The sequence below is a fragment of the Tamandua tetradactyla genome, chromosome 25 (genome assembly GCF_023851605.1).
Source record: "Tamandua tetradactyla isolate mTamTet1 chromosome 25, mTamTet1.pri, whole genome shotgun sequence".
In the NCBI taxonomy this organism is placed as follows: domain Eukaryota; kingdom Metazoa; phylum Chordata; class Mammalia; order Pilosa; family Myrmecophagidae; genus Tamandua; species Tamandua tetradactyla.
Window position 1 is genome coordinate 36,452,616 of NC_135351.1, and position 20,076 is coordinate 36,472,691.

General features: G+C 41.6%; 1 protein-coding gene across 5 annotated transcripts in view; it reads left to right on the forward strand.

Moving 5' to 3' along the window:
* The window catches only part of PDE7B (phosphodiesterase 7B), a 297,021-nt gene extending 279,191 nt beyond the window's left edge, over positions 1-17,830 (forward strand). For 2 of the 5 annotated variants that reach the window (XM_077144099.1, XM_077144098.1), the window contains 4 exons: positions 4,644-4,788; positions 6,238-6,334; positions 10,280-10,360; positions 13,804-14,570. In XM_077144099.1, coding sequence (XP_077000214.1) covers positions 4,644-4,788; positions 6,238-6,334; positions 10,280-10,360; positions 13,804-14,027 — 547 coding nt within the window. In that variant the 3' untranslated portion in view covers positions 14,028-14,570. Of the gene's footprint in view, positions 1-4,643; positions 4,789-6,237; positions 6,335-10,279; positions 10,361-13,803; positions 14,571-15,034 lie in introns of those variants that run through there. The other 3 variants (XR_013168873.1, XR_013168872.1, XR_013168874.1) reach the window with 3 other exon arrangements.
* The last annotated feature ends 2,246 nt before the right edge of the window (positions 17,831-20,076 follow it).

Consider the following 20,076-nt stretch of genomic DNA (forward strand, 5'->3'; position numbering starts at 1 on the left):
TTTAAATAGAAGGGGAAATTCTAGTTTCCTGATCCACTTGTTTGTGAGCTCAGGTATTTAGGCTGGATCCTACTAAATCTGAGGCTGGAGTTTCATTTTCAACGTGACCCCAGTTAACTGCGCTATCCAGAGCAATCGCTCATTATTATCTGCTTAATTAAAATGTGCAGAGCCCAGGGGAGCCGGGCGAGAGTAAACAGGTCACTGCACCCTTCTTACTGATGGACATGTAAGGTCAAGGCCCCCATGCATCTCCCACAAAACGACTCATGCTCTGGACTTGGAGATCTGTGCCTGGCCCTCTGATGCGCTCAGCTGTTTCCCATCCCCTGTAGGAAGGTGGAGTTTGCAGGAGGAACTTCAGTTCTGGTAACTTATTTTTCCTCCCAGAACTAAATACAACCAGTTGTCAGGCAAGGAATAAAAACTTCTATGCTGGAGCAATAAATTGCAATGATTGAAAGAATTAAATGCAAAGGGAACTAGAAATTAGGGCAAGAAATCAAGGAATAGCAAGAAAAGAAAGAGGAGGCAAGTGGGAGCAGCAGCTAAAGACAAGAAATGGGAGGAAGGGAAGGACTGAGAGATGGAAGAGAAATGGAGGCCCCCAAACGCCCGCATACCTTGCCACTCCTTCCCCACCTGCAGGCCCCGTGGAGTCCAAATTAAAAGGCCATCTCGTTCGTGTGTCTTTGACGGGCATGCTGTTATAAGCTGCTTTTGCTCAAAGGATAACTTGTGAAATAAGGGAAAGCACTTTACGGTGAAAATTATCATCACAATCATCGTTGTTTTTCTTCCCATCCTCCTGTAGATGCTTTAAAAGCATTTTTTTTTAAAGTAAGACAGGTTTACTGTAAAAACTAAAGAAAATTCAGAGACATATTACTTTAAACCTCATGGAGTATCTATTTTTGAGGGTCAGAAATGGTAAAAAATTGGCTGTTTCATCTGGTTCAATCCAATATAAAGAAGAAAACCAAAATCGCTGGCAATCCTACCATCCAAATGTAGTTTGTGTTCAATTGGACGCTATATTTCCTTTTAGTCTTTTTTTGGTACAATCACATTTTAACAAAATGTGGAACTTATTTTGTACAGTTTATATCCTGATGTTTTTCACTTACTTTAAATGGGCTTTTTCCATACCATTAAAACTTTTTCTAAAATAAAGTTATTTTAATGGCTACATGACATTTCAGTGACAAAATATATTTTGCCGTATCTATTGTTTGGAATTTAGATGGTTTCTGAATTTTTGTCACTATAAATACTGCTCAACAAAGATTCTTAGATACATATTTTTATCCCAAACTCTAATACTCTCTTTTCTCAGAAAATATTTGTATATAAGAATTATTGGTCAGAAAAGTATGGATTTTTAAAGTTCTTGTTGTGTACTATCAACTTGCTTTTCTGAAAAGCTGTATCTGCTTATATTCCCATTGGTCAATTAGAAGATCTACATCACCAAAATTGAATTTTGTATTTATCTTTTTAAAATATTTGCTTATGAGGGGTACAAGGGTAGTTCAATGGTAGAATTCTCACCCGCTATGCAGGAGACCGGGTTCAGTTCTCGGTCCATGCACTTCCCCAAAAATCAAACAAACACAAACAAAAATTCAACAAACGGTACTGCAATAACAGGATACTCACATGGAAAAACAATGAAATGTGACCCTGCCATACAGCATACAAAAAAAAAATTGCTTATGGAGGGAGGGTGAGAGAGAGATTTATTTACTTAAAAATACATCTTTTATCACAAAAGAGATTGAAAGTTTTTCATCTATACATTAGCCATTATTATTTCTTTAGTGAATAGATCTTGTGTTTCCTAGTTTCCTATACAGTGTTTAATATTCATTTGTAAGAATATTATATTATATTCTAAATTTATATATAATGTAATACCTAATGCTGTTTATGGTATGGGGAAAATGTTCTCATTTTATTTTATTATATTATACTAATATTATATTATATTTGTATATTGACTAAAGTAACTCTGTTTTATGTTATAAATATTGTTTGAGGTTCTTTGTTTGCCTTTTACTTTGATTTATTAAAAGTCAAAGTAACTAACTACTTATATTTTCTGATTATAAATTTAATAAATATTCATAATTTATGTACTATTGAGAAGTGTAAAAAAGAAAGTGAAAATCATCCATAAGCCCTCTATATATTGTTTCAAATTCATTTATATGACCATAGAAATCATGCCCTACATGCTTCAGAACCTACTTTTTAACATAATAAAACATGGCATTTTCCTACATCAATAAATAGCACATCATCATATTTTTAAATTGTATAGCATGTATATGCCACGGTTTATTTAACCAATTTCCTTTCATTGAATTTTTGTGACTTTTTCTCCCCCAAATGTTTTATTATTATAAACAACAATAGGATGATATTTAACTTATATCTTTACTAATGACATCTTTATTAACATGCTAATATGTATTCATGGATGTACACTGTTGGTCAAATTATTTATATTCATCAAATGCTTTTAACACTAGTTGCTAAATTACCTTCCAGAAATGTTGGATTAATTTATACCCTCACTAACAGGAAATGAGAAGAACATTTTCCCCATACCATAAACAGCAGTAGGTATTATAATCATTCATCAATTCAGCAAATTATTTAGTATTTACTTTTAACCCTTAACAATAAAATTGGAGGAAATACTATCATATAACTGGTTTGATTTGCTTTTTCTTATACTAAGAATATTTAACATCACTTTATTCGGGTTGAATTTCATTTTCAAACTACCTTTTTTATGACAATATTTAATTGTCATATTAATATTTAATCCAGAATTGGATTAAAGATGTATATGTGGCTTTAAAAACATAAATGGGATTAGTGAAGCTATCAAGTTTTTACAATATAATATGGGGAAATACTTTCCATCAGAGGTGAGAAGGATTTCTTAGAAGAAGGAAAAACTATATCAAAAAAGATTGATAGATTAGGCGACATTAAAAATTGACATTTCCTTTCATCACAAGGAAAAAGACTTCACAAGGAGAGCAGAATGATAAACCACAAAGCAGCAGAAGATATTTGCAACAATAATCAATAAAGGATCACTGTTAAGAGTATATGAAAGAGCTCCTAGATGCAGTAAGAAAAAAGGGAGCCAACGAAACAGAATAATAGGCAAATACTAGAATAGACATCTTACAAAAGAGGAAATATGAATGACTAATAAACACATAAAAATGTGCCAACCTCACTAGTAATTGGGGGAATTCATATTAAAACCACATGTTGCCATGACACACCCGCCTGATTGACAAAGCACATGAAGGGTGAGTATGAATACGGGAATTTCATCTGTTTCATACGACTGCTTTGGAAATAATTGCTAAATACTAGTACAGTGAAAAAACACACCTTTCGATCCAACAATCTCATTCCTGGATACAGACCCTGGAGAAACTTTTGCACATGGGAGATGAAGGCATATAAGAGTTTTACTGTGGCATCAAAACAGTTGCCAAAAACTAGAAACAACTCAAATGGCCATCAAAAGAACAACGGATACAAATACTGTGGGATATTCTTACAATGGAATACCATCTAATAATGAAAATGAATGAAGTATAGCTCACATAAAAAAAAAAACATGTTTTGCTTAAGAAGCAAGTCAAACTAATGCAAAGTATTTAACTTGAAGTTCAAAAGCAGTTAGAATTAAACCTCATTGTTTATTCATGCACACATAGGTAGTAAAACTATTTAAAATAACAAGAAAGTTATTATAGCAAAGATTAACAGAAGGCTTATTCAGGTATCAGGGGAGGCAAAATGTGATGGGAGGAGATAATGGGAGATGTTCTGGGGTGCTGGTAGCCACGGTCCTTGACCCTGAGGGTGATACAAGATGTTCACTTTATTCATTAAGCTGTGTATGTATGCTTTATGCACTCCACTTGAGTATATTTCAGTTTTAAGGTGAATTTTTAAAATAAACCTTTAGGGATCTTTCTCTCCATTGGCTATTTTCTATGTATTATGTGGAGCTCTAACTGTCTTTATTTTTCTAAGCTATCCCGTATTCCCTACACTGCTTGTTGACTAATGTATCTCTTGCCCACTGGTCAGTTATGGCTCCTTAGTCACTATTATTTTTTTTAGATCCTGTATCTCTACCCAGCCTATCTGGTTTTTTTGTTCCATTGATGAGTCTTTCCATTTCTGTACCAGTCCCTTACAGATTCCATTAGTACTGTGCCCGTCTTTCCCCCTTGCAAGTCTTAATGTTTGAGTTGGTTTGGACTCTCTGAAAGCACCACCCAGATGCCTATGATTCCGTGAGTCTTTTGGCTCCTACCCAAGGCTGAGCGTTTCTATTTGGCTTTCAGTCTTCCCACCCCTACGGGAGCCGGGGGCACATATAAATTACCACCGCTTCATTCATCCCAGGTTTCCATCACTCTCACGGGCTCCTGGCCTGTCTCCTGTCCGAGGACAGACTGACGGTGGTGAGAGGGGTCACCGTTGGGCAGTGAGAGGGGCTCTGGGTAATGTATGTTACCAACGGCAAAAATGAGAACACGAGACCCTGCTCAAAGGCGTGTGCTTTATGTTTTTCTCTTTCATTCTCGGGCCTGCAGACGGGATATTGAACAGCAGTTGGGCTCCTTGATCTTGGCAACAGACATCAACAGGCAGAATGAATTTTTGACCAGATTGAAAGCTCACCTGCACAGTAAAGATTTAAGACTAGAGGATGCACATGACAGGCACTTTATGCTTCAGGTAAAAAAAAAAAATCATTGTCCTTGCTGGGTAAAAACCATTAGGGGCGTGATCAATCATTTCAGTACATCTGAGAAGGAGTGTCTCCCATGGCACAGGTTAGAGCTGTGACTACTTTATTAAAAGCATTGAGACACATGGGATTGTGAAGTGGTTTGCAAGCAAGCAAAGTCTGGGTTTCAGGTCAGTGAATTGATAATAACACATTTCTTCTTGTTTGTTAACTGCTTTGCCACAGATTTGGCCCATTGGGCGGTTGCAGGCGGTTGCAGGCAGTAGGTTTCTACCGCATTTGGTGATTTGATGTAGAATTGATGGTGGTGATGGCTGTGCAATTCTAGGAGGCTGTTTTGGCAACGCAAAAGTGTATTGCGTTAATTATAGTCCAAGAAAAATTGTAAAACAAATAGCCCTCCTTTGCCCAGAACGTATTTAATCAATACCTGCTTTACTTCTTAAACCTTATTTTCTTCTGACTGCTTAAGCATGTTTGCATAGCTTTGCCAATTTTGGGTACCAATAAATAAGTTATCTTAAACTTAATTTAACTGGATCAAGCCCACCCCTTCCTATTCTGCTCATTAGAGCAGGAAAAGGAGTGGACCTTACAAGCAGCAGTCTGCCCGGACAGCAGAGCTTCCTTGGTCTTCCATCTTCTCTTGTCTACCTTCCTTTCTGTTTGGTGCAAAAGGCTGAAAGAAAGCACCATGGACTGATGTAGACAGAGCAGCTCTCCCTAGGGAGATGGAGCTTATGTGTGAGATGTATTGTGGTTTGGTTTATTTTTTGTCCCCTGCCCTCATGCTGCCCTCAGTAGCTGTCCAATGAGCTCCATCCTTCCCAGGAACTACCCTACCCCCAGCTGCATGCCTCTGTGCCTCTTTCTTCCCAAACTAATCTATTTGCTGCCTGACACAACTATCAGCCAAGTGTCTGCCTTTATTGACTCATGTGGCAGGAGGATTTGGCATTTCAAAAGGAAAACCTGCCTCCAGGAGCCCCTCTTGGTCTCTCAGCAGTTGGTGGGTAAGGGGGAGAGGTTCCTTTCTGGGAATTCAAGGCAATCCTCCCGGGGGGCAGCATCACCGACAACAGCCGGCACCCAGGACCCAGAGAAGCCAGAAGGCCCTCATTGCACTCTGCAAACAAAACCCTCCAGGTCTGCTCTGCCCTAGCTCCCAGGTGGGCATCTGAGCTCACTAACACACGCAGACTATGGCCAAGCGGATGCAGCCACACACGATTTCAGGGGCGTGGAGTGGGTCAAGGTGTGGCCACTGGGAGCGTGGGGTCCGGTGAGCCGAACCTGGCCAGGCCCCCGAAGGGTTTTGTGGGAGTGGTGAGTCCTGGGCTATTTCCCAAAGAGGCAGCTTGGGGAGGCACCCTTGCATGTGGCCGCACCCAGGACGACCAGCCCCTGCAGTTCTCCTCTGCCCTGTCGTTTCTCAGATTGCCTTGAAGTGTGCCGACATCTGCAATCCTTGCAGAATCTGGGAGATGAGCAAGCAGTGGAGCGAAAGGGTCTGTGAAGAATTCTACAGGCAAGGTTAGTCGTGGTCTGGAGCTGGCTTTCCCCAGCCCCCAGCCTTCCAAGCATTTTCCTTAATGCAACCAAAAATGGCTGATCGGCCATGGCATTTGTTCTTTCATCAACTCTGATTATCCTAACCTTTCTCTTGCAAACCATCCTGCCCTTTTGGGGTAAAAAAATAGATACATAACATTGAGTTATTGCAAAATCAGGTGGTAATGAAAATGAGTGGAAGGGAATACATGTATATACATCTATATAAATATATACCTATGTTTTTTAATGACTTTCCTCTGTGGATATAAGAATGTGAGGGACAGTTTGGTTTTCACTCTGGCCTTCATTTGAATGAGCTGTGCACAGCTTACTGGCTAAGTGTCATCTGGGGTCACTATTTGCCCCTCTAGCAAAGGACATAGACTCCTTTTGTACTCCTTCCCCCTGCTTTCTTAAATAACATTAATCATGAACTAGAGCCCCGCTGACCAAATCTCCAGTTCACCCTCGCAAATGCAGTTTCAACAGTGAGGCAAAAGGATTTTGCTTTGAAAAGGAAGATGACTCTCAAGCTAAGATACAATGTCCAAAGCATTCACCCCATTCAGAACGAAAGCAATGAGTTGGCAAGCAAGACCAGCACCCTGGGTGGGATCTCGGCATTTAAACCCAGCGGGTCTCTTTGGGCCGGTTTCTGTGTTCAGGATGTTTGTTCAGCCACAGCAGGGCTGATGGCAAGTGGCAGGATCAGGTCTGAGAGGCTGAGAACAAATAAGGCTTGAAGTTTCCCACAAGCCCGTTCCCAGGGCGTGGTGGGGGAGGAGGTCAGAAATACCAGAGAGCCTCTGGGAGAAGCCTCCATTGAAAGATGCATCAATGACTTTGTGATGCCCCAAAGGCAGAAGACAAAGAAGAACTGATAGAGTTGATGCGTGGCTAGAAGACTCCACTCGCCATCTCTCAGAGCTCAGAGGAAAGGGGCTCGTGCAGCGACTACAACGCGGTGTAATTTCATTTGCCTTGAGTGTGAGCAATTCAAAAGATCTGTTCTCGTGGCTCATGATATACAATCTCCACTGAGGGCAGAAGAAAAGGGAATGTGATGAAATTGGTGCAAGGGGGTTTCAGATGAGATTTGAGACTCATGTCAAATACTTTCTTTCCTGTGTGCTATATAAAATACTAAACTCACACAGTGAGAGAGGGGCTGGGGTCTCCAGTCTGGGAAATCCACTCTGTCCCACTCTGTTTTGACTTGAGCAAGAGGTACTGTCAATGTTGATTGCAGCTTAACTTAAATAAAATTTGTTTATCTGATATTTTATTGGGATTATAAATAAAACTGAGGCAGGGACCATGTCACTTAGGGACACATAGGAACACCCATAGACTTGGTGAGTCAAAGTTGTTAAAAAAGGTGAGGCAATGGGATCAACTAAGAAAGGTGACCTATAAGACCTCTTCACTAAAACTGGTTGTTTTCCTAATAATATATGCATAGGCAGCATTATAAGAGGGAAAACCCTAGAGCATTTATAACTCAGACCACTGAAGGCCAGATTCCCCATGTCTTCCTGTGGCAGGCAGGTCTCCTAGCAGGAAGGAGAACAGGGCAGGCATGTCAGGTCCTTTTTATTAAGTAGTCTTATTTCGAGCATAAGAAAGACCACCAGACTCTAGTTGCCAAACTGCCTGTCTCCTATACTAAGTTTTTTTTAATTCTCTAAGGATGACATATCACTTTTTATTAATCTGATTCTGGCTTTCAGTTTAGGATTTAGGCTCAAATCCCAGCTCACTCCAGTGTCCACTTTTAGGGCATTTCCACAGGCTGCTGACATCCCTGGTCAGTGTATCTCTTCTGAAGTCAAGGTTGAGGACAGAGGGAGAAAGGAAAATGAGGCCCATGAGTTAGAAAACCCTGCAAAATCCTCAGAACAGAGAAGAACACCACTTACCCAACCCTTTCAGGAAGTACAGTTTCTGCTCGTTATGCCTATAGATTGAACTCTTCTCAATCAATTAATCCAGAAGTTTGTTTGTTTTTACGGAAATCTACTTCCAGCCTTGTACACAGAACTTTCCAGTGAAAGTTCTCTAAGAACAAGTTATTAAGAAAGAGACTAGGGTCAGGTGAGATGAAATGGGAGTGGAAAAGTTATTCTAAGAGAGAAAGAAGCAGGATTTGGTACCTTGATATGGAAGGTGAAGGAAAAGGAAAAATGAAAGACAACTCAGCCAAAGTGTCAAGCCTGACTGAAAATCGCCATTAACAGAAATAGGCAGGTGGGGCATGGGACTAACCCCATGAGAACTCTGCTACCAGCGGGGGTGGGTGCTCTTCCATGCACTCCTCTGGCTGAAGCCCGAGTGGTTTCCTCACAGCAGTCTTAAGAACCACCAGGGCACAAGAGACCCAGGAGACGGTGCAGGACAGGGCTCCCATTTGGGGGAAAAGTCTAGGCCACTAGGTCAGTGGTTAAGCGCACACACTCTGGGAGAGTTGGAATCCAGGCTCTGCTCTTCCCTTGCATTGGGACCTAGGGCAAGGTACTGACCCTCCCTGGGTTTCAGTTTCCTTATCTGTAAAGTGGAGATAATAATGAGGTGATCATGAGGATTAAACTAATTAGCATATGGAAAGTGCTTAGAACGATGTCTGGCACATTGTAGGTTCTACAGAAGAGTTGGGTTTCTCTCTCTTCTGTCTTTATGGGCGCACATTTGCGTTGGGGAACTGAGCTAATGTTCCTCCAACCAGTTTTTCTGATGATAACCTGTACTATTGTTTCAACATATACACAAAAAATGCCCACAATTTTTCACACTCAGGAAGGACTGATAATGTATTTTGAGCAAAGGAAGGTCTGCTTTGCATGATGTATTTCTCCTTCGGTCCTGCAGCTGACAAAGAAATTGAAAAGAGATCATTATTCTGATCTTTATCCCTTTTTTAACCGCAGTGACATTAGGTCTAAGGACTAAGAATGAAGACCCTGGACTGATTGATTTTATAGCTACAGACTGAGATACTGCTCAAATGGGATCTTTCTATTATCTCTCCCCAGTTTCCTGCCTATTTATTATTCCTTTGAGAGAAAATGGAATAAAATCTATTTTCATAGGTGTGACACATGCAATTGTGGGTGGGAATTTTGATTTAGATAGAGATGTGACTCCACCCATTCCAGGTAGGTCTTGATTAGTTTACTGAGTCCTTTAAAAGAAAAAACATTTAAGAGAAAGCTCAGAGCCAACAGAGAAGCAGACATTTGAAAATGTTTTCAGTGCATTTAGACAAGGACATTTGGAGATGCAGAGTCCAGTGGACATTGTCATGTGCTTTCTCATGAGATGCTAAGTAAGCCAGAACCCAGAGTTGTGCCCTAGAGGAGCGAAGTGAAGGCCCACAAAGAGGAAAGTGCGGGCATCAGAGGCCAGAAGTAATGGAACCAGAAACAAGGACCAGCAGATGCCAGCCACATGCCTTCTCATGTGACAGACGTCAGCCTTTCTCGAGTCAAGTTATCTTTATCTGATGTCTTAATTTGGGCATTTTTATGTCCTTAGACTGTAAACTTGCAACTTAATAAATCCCTTTTTTAAAAGCAAAAAAAAAAAAAAAAAAATCTATTTTCATAACCTGGAACTCAAAGCCAGAACTTCCATTTCATGTCAGGAAATGTCCCATTAGTTATGTTCTTGTTTAACAGATATTGTTCAAAAATTTATTCTAGACCCAAAGCCTACTCACTTACCATGAGATAACTGTAAATGGCTGTTGACACTCTGATATTTTATATTTCCATAGAAGCTACCAGAACAAGGCAGAGAAAGTAGCTGCTGAAAGGCAGGATATAGTGATTTCCAGAATAACTTCTTCCAACTAGGTCAGTAAAGGCTATCAGCACGCATTGTTCTAAGTCCTGGATTATCAGTGTATTTCTTCTTCTTTCTTCCTAGGTGACCTTGAGCAGAAATTTGAACTGGAAATCAGTCCTCTTTGTAATCAACAGAAAGATTCGATCCCTAGTATACAAATTGGTAAGTGTGAATTCAATTTTGGTTTAATGGAATAGTTTTGGCTTTCATTCCAGAAATCACAAAGAAAAGAAGAGCTACACACAATTTTAAAAGACCCACACTGGAGGTTTGATCAATGTCCCTTTGAATGGCTGAGCTCAAATAAATATTCTAGCCATGGTTAATCTACCAGGTGATTACCAATTAAGAAATTACGGAAAATAGCATAAAGGCTTTGTGCCAGAATCTGAACTAACCTGTTTTAGTTTAATAGTTTAGAATAGAACAGAAGCCAAATAGAGTAGAAGAAACATAATGAGAATCAATTTTTTGCTGCTGAAAAGCAGATTAGCTTTTCAGGGCTTAAAAGGGTGGGAAGCCGGTAGAATCTGCCTTTAGGACCCCTCTCCATTTCCCAGCACTCTCTTCCACGGGCCCAGGCCCAAGACCCACAAGCCACTCCACTGCAGCCTGGGGGTCCTTGCTTCCTTACCCACCACTTGAAAACATTTTCAGTCTCATTCTCTTAAGGCCATACCCTCTTTCAAACCAACCAAAGGTGGTTTTGAAAGTGTGATGTCGATTCCTCCAAAAGAATCATTACTTTATCAAACTTATTTATGCCTCACACCATTAAGCAAATCAAACACTGGACATTTTAGGCACTTAAGTGGAGGAGACATTTTTAATCGGGTAAGAATTTCCATCACTCCTTAAAACACTCCACCAATTCCACGTATATTTAAGGCAAGCCTTTCTTTTCCTCGCAGGTCCCTTCCATTGAAACCAAACTCAGGATTTTAGACTAACTCTTTTCCTTATTCACGGTGGCCCTGACCTGCCCCACTTGTATTTTTGTCCTGTTCCCCACATGCATGACAGGCAGCAAAATGCAGTCACTGTGCTGAGACTCCTACAAGACTCAAGGCTTATCGCCTTGACATTGGGAGAGAAGGGGGCTTCCTAAAGGAGACGCTGAAATTTAAGAAACCACAGCAAGTCAGAATGACGTGCTTGTCATCCCTGAGGACGAAATCTAATCCATAGTCCCAAAACAGAGTCATAAAGTCATCCTAAAGCAATAGAGACAAAATAAATCTAGTTACAGAGATTCCCATGGGATATACAAATATTAAAAATAATTATGTTGAGATTATGAGATTATTGGTGATCCATTTTTTTCCCAATTGCCTTGAATAGTATTATGTTGTTTTTACAGTTAAACCGATTCCTCCACCAACAAAAAAAAGGGGGAGGTGTATGGAGGTTAAGTAATAAATAGAAACCTGGGCAAATGAAACTAGAGAACTGCAGAGAAGAAGGGGTGTGAGGACTAAATCCAGGAGAAACACAACCCCTCAACCCACCCCCTTTGAATCCAGGCATTTCTAGTAGATTGCTTCAGCTGTGGAGGTCCTGTAGACGTGATTTGAAAGAAATAGATCCTGGACAAAGTCCTAATCCTGAGAGCCACTTTGATGCATGCTGGCCAGAACGAAATTGGTCAGGCAACTGACGAAGACATTTTGAACTCCCAGCAAAAGCAGCCGCATTGTTGAGCACGTGACCTGGCTTGGCAAAACCGGTCTGATTTCAGATATTTTGTCCTGTTGTCATGAGAACACACTTACTTTGTCAGATCATATGTTCTGATCTTCAGCTCAGGAAATTGTGGTTACCATAGATACCTGTTTTAAAAATGGGATGGGTGTCAAGTGGGTAAGAGTGGCACCAAGCGGAACTGAGGCTTATAGCCTGTGCCCCCCACCCCTCTCTTTCTACCGAATCCTGCATTTTCAAAAAGGAGGTATTAAATTCAGTGAATATCCAACTGGCAAAATCTATTTCTTAAAAATGAGGAGGAAGAAGCTTCCCTTCAATCTGTGTCTACTCCAAGGCCTCTGTTCCTTTCTTCCCCCCTCCCCGGCTCCCCACCCCCCAGGTGAAGTCAGCTCACTGCTTGAGGAGAAGAGGGGAGTTGGCATAACGACTGGGAATCTATGGGATGGCTTCCCAAATCTGATAAGGAGGAGGCTCTCCTTTATTCGAAAAACTGCCTCAAATATTCTGTTTTAAGATGGCTTTCCTATCTACAATAAGATGTTTTTATAACTGACAAGTATAAATACAGATGAATTATTTATAATAATACAAGCTAACTTCAAGAAAAGAGTGAATTGTTTATTTAAATGTTGGATTTGTAACTTTTTAATACTTAAAGTAAGCCTGATACTTTACTCAAACATTAGTACAGTATAATTTCGCAAACTATCCTTTTACATATCTATTATTTTTTAAGGTGAGAGACAGTAGAGATTAGATATAGCGATTGTGAAGGAGATGAAGAAAATTCAAGAATATTAAGGAAAACGTGAAATCCGTATTTGCTGACTCCCTCTATAACTTTATCAATATGTGAAACACAGACATAACATCTATCTTTCCGTCTCACATTCAGGTTCTCTAAAATGATCTCACAATATTTAAATCACATTTCACCTAAGATGAAATACTACAGAAATAGGCAATAGCATTTTGTATGCTACATGCCTTTCCTGTCTGTATTATCCCCAAAAGTCAAGCATCTGCTGTTTGTCCAATAAAAACAGGATCAAATCAAATTTTATGATTCGCATGCATATAAACACACAGGTTCACGGTTGTCAGATTTTGTTATGCTGAAAAACATTTGCCTTTTCTCCCCACACCTACATTTTAAGGAAATACAATAAAGTATAAATGAGTCTGCATTTGAGGTGATTCCAGTGACCTAGTCAGAAGGTTCTTTTTTGCTTAACAAACCATGTTTAATATGGAAATCACATTAACAGTGAAACATGATTAGAAAGCAACAAATCCAAAATAGCTCACAGCGCAGGCATGCAAACAGAGAAGATATATCAAACTATCTTATCTAGCCATTAATGCAGGAATTTTCATGCAGGTCAAAATCTGTATTGAAATGAACTTTCATTTGCCTAAACTTAGTTGTTTAACAAAATTTAAAGACAAAGCTATGAAACTAAGCTCTTGCTATAATGTCCTATAGGGTAATTCTTCAGAGAATTCTTCAGAGAATCTAAATCGGTAGGCTGTCCCAGCCTGGTGTCATTTGCCCACCCCCTATCCACTCTTAGTTCCAGCAGAGGGTTTCTTTAACATTTTTGTGTATTTATCTTTCTCCCTCTGCAAAAACTATCACCCAGTAGCCACTGAGTGCTTGCAGTGGGCCAAGAGCTCTCTGAGTTACAGGTACTAAGTCATTTCACTGCTGTAACCACCTATGGGTTGGATGTTCTTAGGGCCTTGAGGCATAGAGAGGCTAAGCGACAGGCCCGAGGTGACGCGTCCTGTGCTCGTGGGCAGCAGGTGGTGGCCACCGCTCTCGTAGCTGCGCAGCCCCGGGGGGGAGGAGGGTGGGCTTGGCCGTCCCCAGGGTGACCGTGACCTTGCCTCTCTGCCAGGTTTCATGACCTACATCGTGGAGCCGCTCTTCCGGGAATGGGCCCGCTTCACGGGCCACAGCCCCCTGTCTGCGAACATGCTCGGCCACCTCGCGCACAACAAGGCCCAGTGGTCGAGCCTGTCGCACAGGCAGCCCAGGAGCAGCGGGGGTGGCGGCCCGGACCACGCAGGCCCAGGAACGGAGACCGGGGAGCTGACGGCCCCGGGGGCCGAGGCCCCGTAGCGCCGCCCCGCACGGCCCTGCTCTGAGACGCCGGAGGGCCGGACCCGCCTTGGGGACTCGTCGCCCTCCGGAGAAGGGGCCGAGAGGGGGGCCGGCTCCGAGGGTCTCTCGTCCACGCCCCCCGCCACGCTCTGAGCTCCATTCTCGGGCTCTTTCGAATCCCTACCCCCACCCCGCCTCCCTCCACTGTCCCAGCGCCCAGAAGCCATTTGTCAGCTCAGCATCGGCTGCTGGCACGAGCAGCTTCATCCAGCCAAGTGGGAGCTGATTAGGGGGCAGGCTCGCCACCCCACGGAGAAGAGCGGGGAGCAAGCGTGAGGTGCTGTGCCCTGGCCCCCGGGGCCCCGAGTCCCACTGTGAGGTCAGAGCATTTTAGCGTCCGCCCGCTGCCACCGAACTGGCACCACTGAACACCAGCACATCGGAGCTCCGAGGACATTGGGCTTTCGTGCAAGAGCACGAGTGAGAGCCCGCGAGAAAGTACCTTTTATTTTAATAATAATTATTATTATAAGAATAATAATAATACATCTTTTTAACTTTTCTATTTTGTGCACTAGAAAGTGGATCTAAAACTTTGGACTAAGATTTTACTCAATGCGCCCAAACGCAACAGGGGGAAATCCTTGTTTTATCGACTTTCAGCCACTTGGGGTCAGAGATTTGGCATCTTCTCGATTTAAGAAGCCGCATTTCCCATCCGATCCCAGGAGAAGGTGCTGTAGAGTTCATTCCTTCGCACCCTTAGGCAGTCTGAAGCTGACTGCTAACTCAGATTCAGCGACGTGTTTATAGTCTCCCATGTACATGGTCTGTAAATACCGAGCGCTACTGATTCCCATGCCAAAATACATGAGTATTATATGGGATAGCTACCTAGATAAACGATGGCACTGTGAACAGATTCTTGTTAGTTTTAATGCAAGAGAATGCATTTGTAAATATGGTATAGAGTTTATTAATATACTATTTTGTTTGCTGATAAAAGGCCTTAACTTTTCTGAAAGCCGCCCCTTCCGAAGTCCTCACAGATATCTTTCTGAACTGCCTCCCCACGTCCCTCTTTCTGCTTTGCAGCTAAGGTCACAAACCAAAACTGAATAAAGCCCTCGAGGAGATATTCCGCAAACTTCATGTGCCGCCCGCTTGAGACCTTGATGTTTAATCCTTGGCACCCAGCAGGTTTTCCTCAGTTTACCGGGACGCTTCAGCAAGCCTGAAGTTGCATGGCAGTGCAGCCGCGGGCCCGCCCTCTTTTCACAGATCTCTCTTCAAACACAGATAAACGTGTGTTTATGGAACACAGCGATGTGTCCCCCTCCCAGGAGACAGAGCGGGCCTCAAACCTTTTGTGGCGCTGTCATCCAGCCGTCCGGGAATTCCCTGCTCCCGCAACATACATGTCTGTTATGGCTACAGTACCAAAGTAACTTTGGTTTACAGTTGGCATCCATTTCTTTGGTGTTAATAGTAACTGGTTCTTTATTGTTCCTTAATTTTGTGTGAACAATTACCCAGCTGTCTAGCTAAAGCTACCATTATTTAAGTAAAGAAAATATTTTGGTTTTCCAAAAAACTTTACCTTCACTGATGTGGTTAATCACAGTTCTAGCTAGCCTGGGCACCTTGGAATTCCTTTGCCTTTTTTTTTGCATATACTTGCTTATAAAATCAATTTGTTATAGTGTTCTCTAGTCTGTTAAGCCCAGCACTTTGAACCTTTTCTTTAGAAGTTCTAGCATAACTAATGTTAGGTGCAAATTAACGATACCCTGTTTTCTTTCCCATAAACAATTTGGTAGAGGGATAATGATGATTTCTTGCCACTATCAAGCTGTTTCCCAAGCCTGATAGAATGACAGCTAAATCCCATTTCCCAAAAGCAATTGGTTTATTTTTTTCTCCTAACACTCAAAATGAAACAGTAGAGACTTGACCAGATTGTAATAAATTCCTGTAGAGAGACTGAGGTGCACCAAATTAAGGTTAAGGGGGAAATTTTAGAGAGTCAGTTACATTAATTTTCATTAAATTAAGAGAGGTTGGGCAGGCCATGGTGGCTCAGTGGCAGAGTTCTTGCCTGCCATGCCAGAAACCCGGGTTCGATTCCCGGTGCCTGCCCATGCAAAAAAAAAAAAAAGAGAGAGAGATGTTGTCAGATGGTGCTAAAGAAACTTGTGAAAACCTTATGAAATGGGTGGGTGATAAATTGAAATCATTGATTTGGGTAAGAAAGGAAGTTGTGAAAATTTAACACGAACTTTGTTTTTTCTGTAATAATAACTGTAAACTGATAGACATTTCTTTATCACTTTAATACTCTGAAGCTCTCATCTTGGTGAGACCCCAAAAGAAAAAATGATGGATGGAATCTTGCTTTCAAACCTCCCTTACCTTGGTTTGATGCTGCAGAGAAGGGCTATTGAGTAGTCTATTTTTAATGTCCATGAGATCAAACCAAGGAAGGAAATCGCTGGGGATGAAAATGTGAAGATAGAAGACACTCTTTTGTCTATGGGAACTCCACCTCAATGGACCTCGTTTAAATTATAATGACATTCTAATTTAAATAAATAAGACGGGTATTAGTGCTCCAAATTGAGAGGGCAAAAGTGTTGCTGTTACAATTAGGTCTTGAAGAAGTCACAGAGAAAACTATCCAGTATCCAATGGTTAAGCTTATGAAGCAGCTCCGAGAACAATGAAAGTCTGAAATAAAAGAGACATGATGCATGAATTAGGTTCATCTGTCTCCTTCATTCAATCATCCAGAGATCCCTCAAGTTCCTCCTTCTTTGGTAGAAGAAAAGAAAGGATGTAAAAACCTCTGCTCCCCACCCCCCACCACCATTACTAGTAGTGGCTCATTTGCAATATTTAGATAGGGGGAGTCTGATATCTAGTTAAAACACAGCCATTGGGTTACCCCTGGTAACCTTACAATTGACCCTTACAATTCTTCTCCTAGTCCATGGACCAATAATTGACTTCCCTAGTTTTATTTTCATTGCTTGAGAAAGAAGGAATCAAAGGGCTATTTTTTGGTGAGCTAATGGTAACATTAAGATCAAATTAAATGAGAGAATTTATATCACTGCCCAGCCTCATAGCAAAGGCCACTTTTCCTTTCAACAGCCGCAGTGACTAGTCAAAACCTTATCCACAAAACAGTGGCCTCCCCACGACTCCCTTCCAGACTCTGCAAAAAACAGGCCCTTTTCTTACCTGCTTAAGGCTTCTCCCAAAGGGGCATGGAGAGCCTCCCATGACTCTCTATTCGGATAATGCTTCCTACAAAACCCAGACTTGGTTTCATCACCTTTTCTCACATTGCATCAGATCTGCTCACTGATTTAGATTTGGTTTATGAGCTTGTATCTCACTATTTCTCAGGCTTTGTTCTTTTAAGCAAACCCTTAAAATTGTGTCGTTTTGTGTACAAATGTGAGGTTTGAAAAAAAAAACACCTTGTGAGTTTTGCTCAAAATGTGGCCTGAATATTCATTGGCATGTCTAGATGAACTATTAAAAATAAAGATAATTTCTTAAAAATCTCGCCATATGAAAAGATTCTGATTCTCACCACATAACATGCTACCAATGATCCAATGGATTCCAATACAAAAGGACCCACTGTTCAGGGAAGGAAACCTTCAGGAGAAAGGGCAAGAGGAAGTCGTGGTCCACATGATACACTCTGCTTTTGGAGGTGCAGAAACAGCCCATGTCCAAGAACACAGGGCTCCCCAGTTAGCTGCAGGTTATGGGAACAGGCCACCATTCAGGCCACCTCCCCGAGTCCTGACACGTCCCTGACTCACGTTTGTCAAGCTCATATATGGATGAGAATGAGACACAATGTTTTTGGTTGTGACGATACAGCAGACTCATTTCAAGAATTATTTTTGAAAAATACACTCTCGCACTTCAAGATTGAAGGTCACCAGGAATAGTCTTTTCTGGAAATAAAGGAGAGAAAAGCCCAGCCTATGTTACACACAGATATCTTTATCTATTTCTTCTCCCATATCAACTTCATTTGATTCCCCAATGCCTCCCCATGGTTGAGTACAAAGCTACATGCATTTGTGGCCGTTCTATGTCAGAAAATAAAAATCTAAGGTGAAAACTCAGGGTTATTCCAAAGTAAAGGTCATCCACAACTTTCCAATGTCCAGTGGGAGTCTTCCTGAAACATTGTCAAACAGGCCCAGCGTACGGGAGAGGTTAAATTTTGAGTCAATAGATATTTACTGATGGCCTATTATGTGCCCTGTGTTGTGCCAGAAACTTGGGTTATAAAGACCTTCCAGATGACAGAGAGTGGCATTAGCAGTGAGCCAGCCCTTCTCAGGGAATAAGCACCACATCTGCCACCCCTCAACAGCAGCTCCGCTCCCTCCCAGGACACCACATAATGCCACACACGTAAACTTTGGACAAAGAACTATCTCCCAAATCCTGAGTCCATGACTTGAAGGAAATTACTGAACCTTTGCAAACTTCTTTTCAGACAATATGACTTTGAATAGGATTGTTTTGATAATTAAAAGAGACGGCCACCAAGCTCGCTGTCTGGTACACGGTGGGCATTCGAAGAATGGAAGTTTTCTGCTCCTAAATTACTAATAGTTTGGCAAATAGCCATTCACACACAGGTAAGAAATGGGGAGGTTCTATGGGGGAAATGTAGTACAGAAATGCTGGTGATGGTCCTATTAGGAAGTCAACTTCATCTTGCTATATTTCATGTTTGTTTTCTATTTGTTTGTTTATTTGGTTTGGCATGGGCAGGCCCTGGACTTGCTATGATGTTAACAGGTCCATTTCACAGATGGACTTACTTATTTATAAGCCTGGGTGAAAAGTTGACCCCTTCAAGCATTGGTCCCATCACAGCTCTGCCTCAACTTGAGCCTCCTTTTCTGCTTGGTTGTCTTCATTCTGGGGTAGAGGACAGAGCATCTTTCATAGGCCGTCCTGTCCTTTCTGCAAAGGAAACAGCCCACTATAACAAATGAGAGGCAGTCATCTCCTTGTCCCAGTGCCACCAGAGCCCTGATTCCGGCGCTCCTGGCCAGGTCCTCTGAGTCGCCCTTGAAGGCCCTGGGGCTTGAACAGGCTCCATGAAGCAGGCAGGGTCGGGACCTCCCAGGAGGCACCTGGCTCACACCCTCATCCAAATGAGCTCTTAGCCCAAGCCTGTTCTCTGTCCTAGCGTGAGACAGAAGAAGAGACACGTCTTAACATCCACGGAGGAAGGAGGAGAAGGCTCAGACCTGTCTCCATGGCAATGTAGTAGCAGTTCAGAGTTTGAATAATGACCCATAAAAGAGTCTTAAGTTACAAAAGTCAGTGATCAGTTTTTTGCTTTTTTTTCCCTCAATTAAGCTGGGATGACTATTGGAAAAAATGTTAAGCTTTAGCTGATATGGTTTGCAAATCTACGATTGCCTCGCAGTCATCGAGGCAATTCATGAATTGTTGATTCAATTGCCTGAAATGCTTTCAGTTCTAGTATTACAAGTGATTCAAACTTCAGTATCTTTGTCCCCATTTTAGGGAAGCTAATGAAAAAAGCATGTGCTTCAGAGTCAGATGGACCTGAATTCAAATCCGTCATATCGCTTGCTGTCTGGCCCTAGGCCAGACATTTATTGTTTTTTATTGTAATTTGTAATTTATTGTTGCTCAGTCTCCATTTCCTCATCTATGAAATGACAGTAGCAACTACTCCCCAGGGCAGGCATGAGGTCAAAATTACATAAATACATAAAGCAAATTGACGGCACAGCTCCTACCTCAAAGGGGGTGCTCAACAAACGAGATATCCCACGCTATTTAAAGACAATCTACAAAGTGGAAGTTAGGATACTTCGTTCACTTTCTCTAGGCTATAGCAATTTTTGTGCAAAAGAAAACACAAGACAAAATAATGAACATTAAGCATGATTAAGTTTACAGGTAGCCAGCTGGGCTATAAAATAATCCTTATATTATGAAGCAAATACTGTTAAAAATCATTACACTGAGAAGCCAGTGTGCCTGG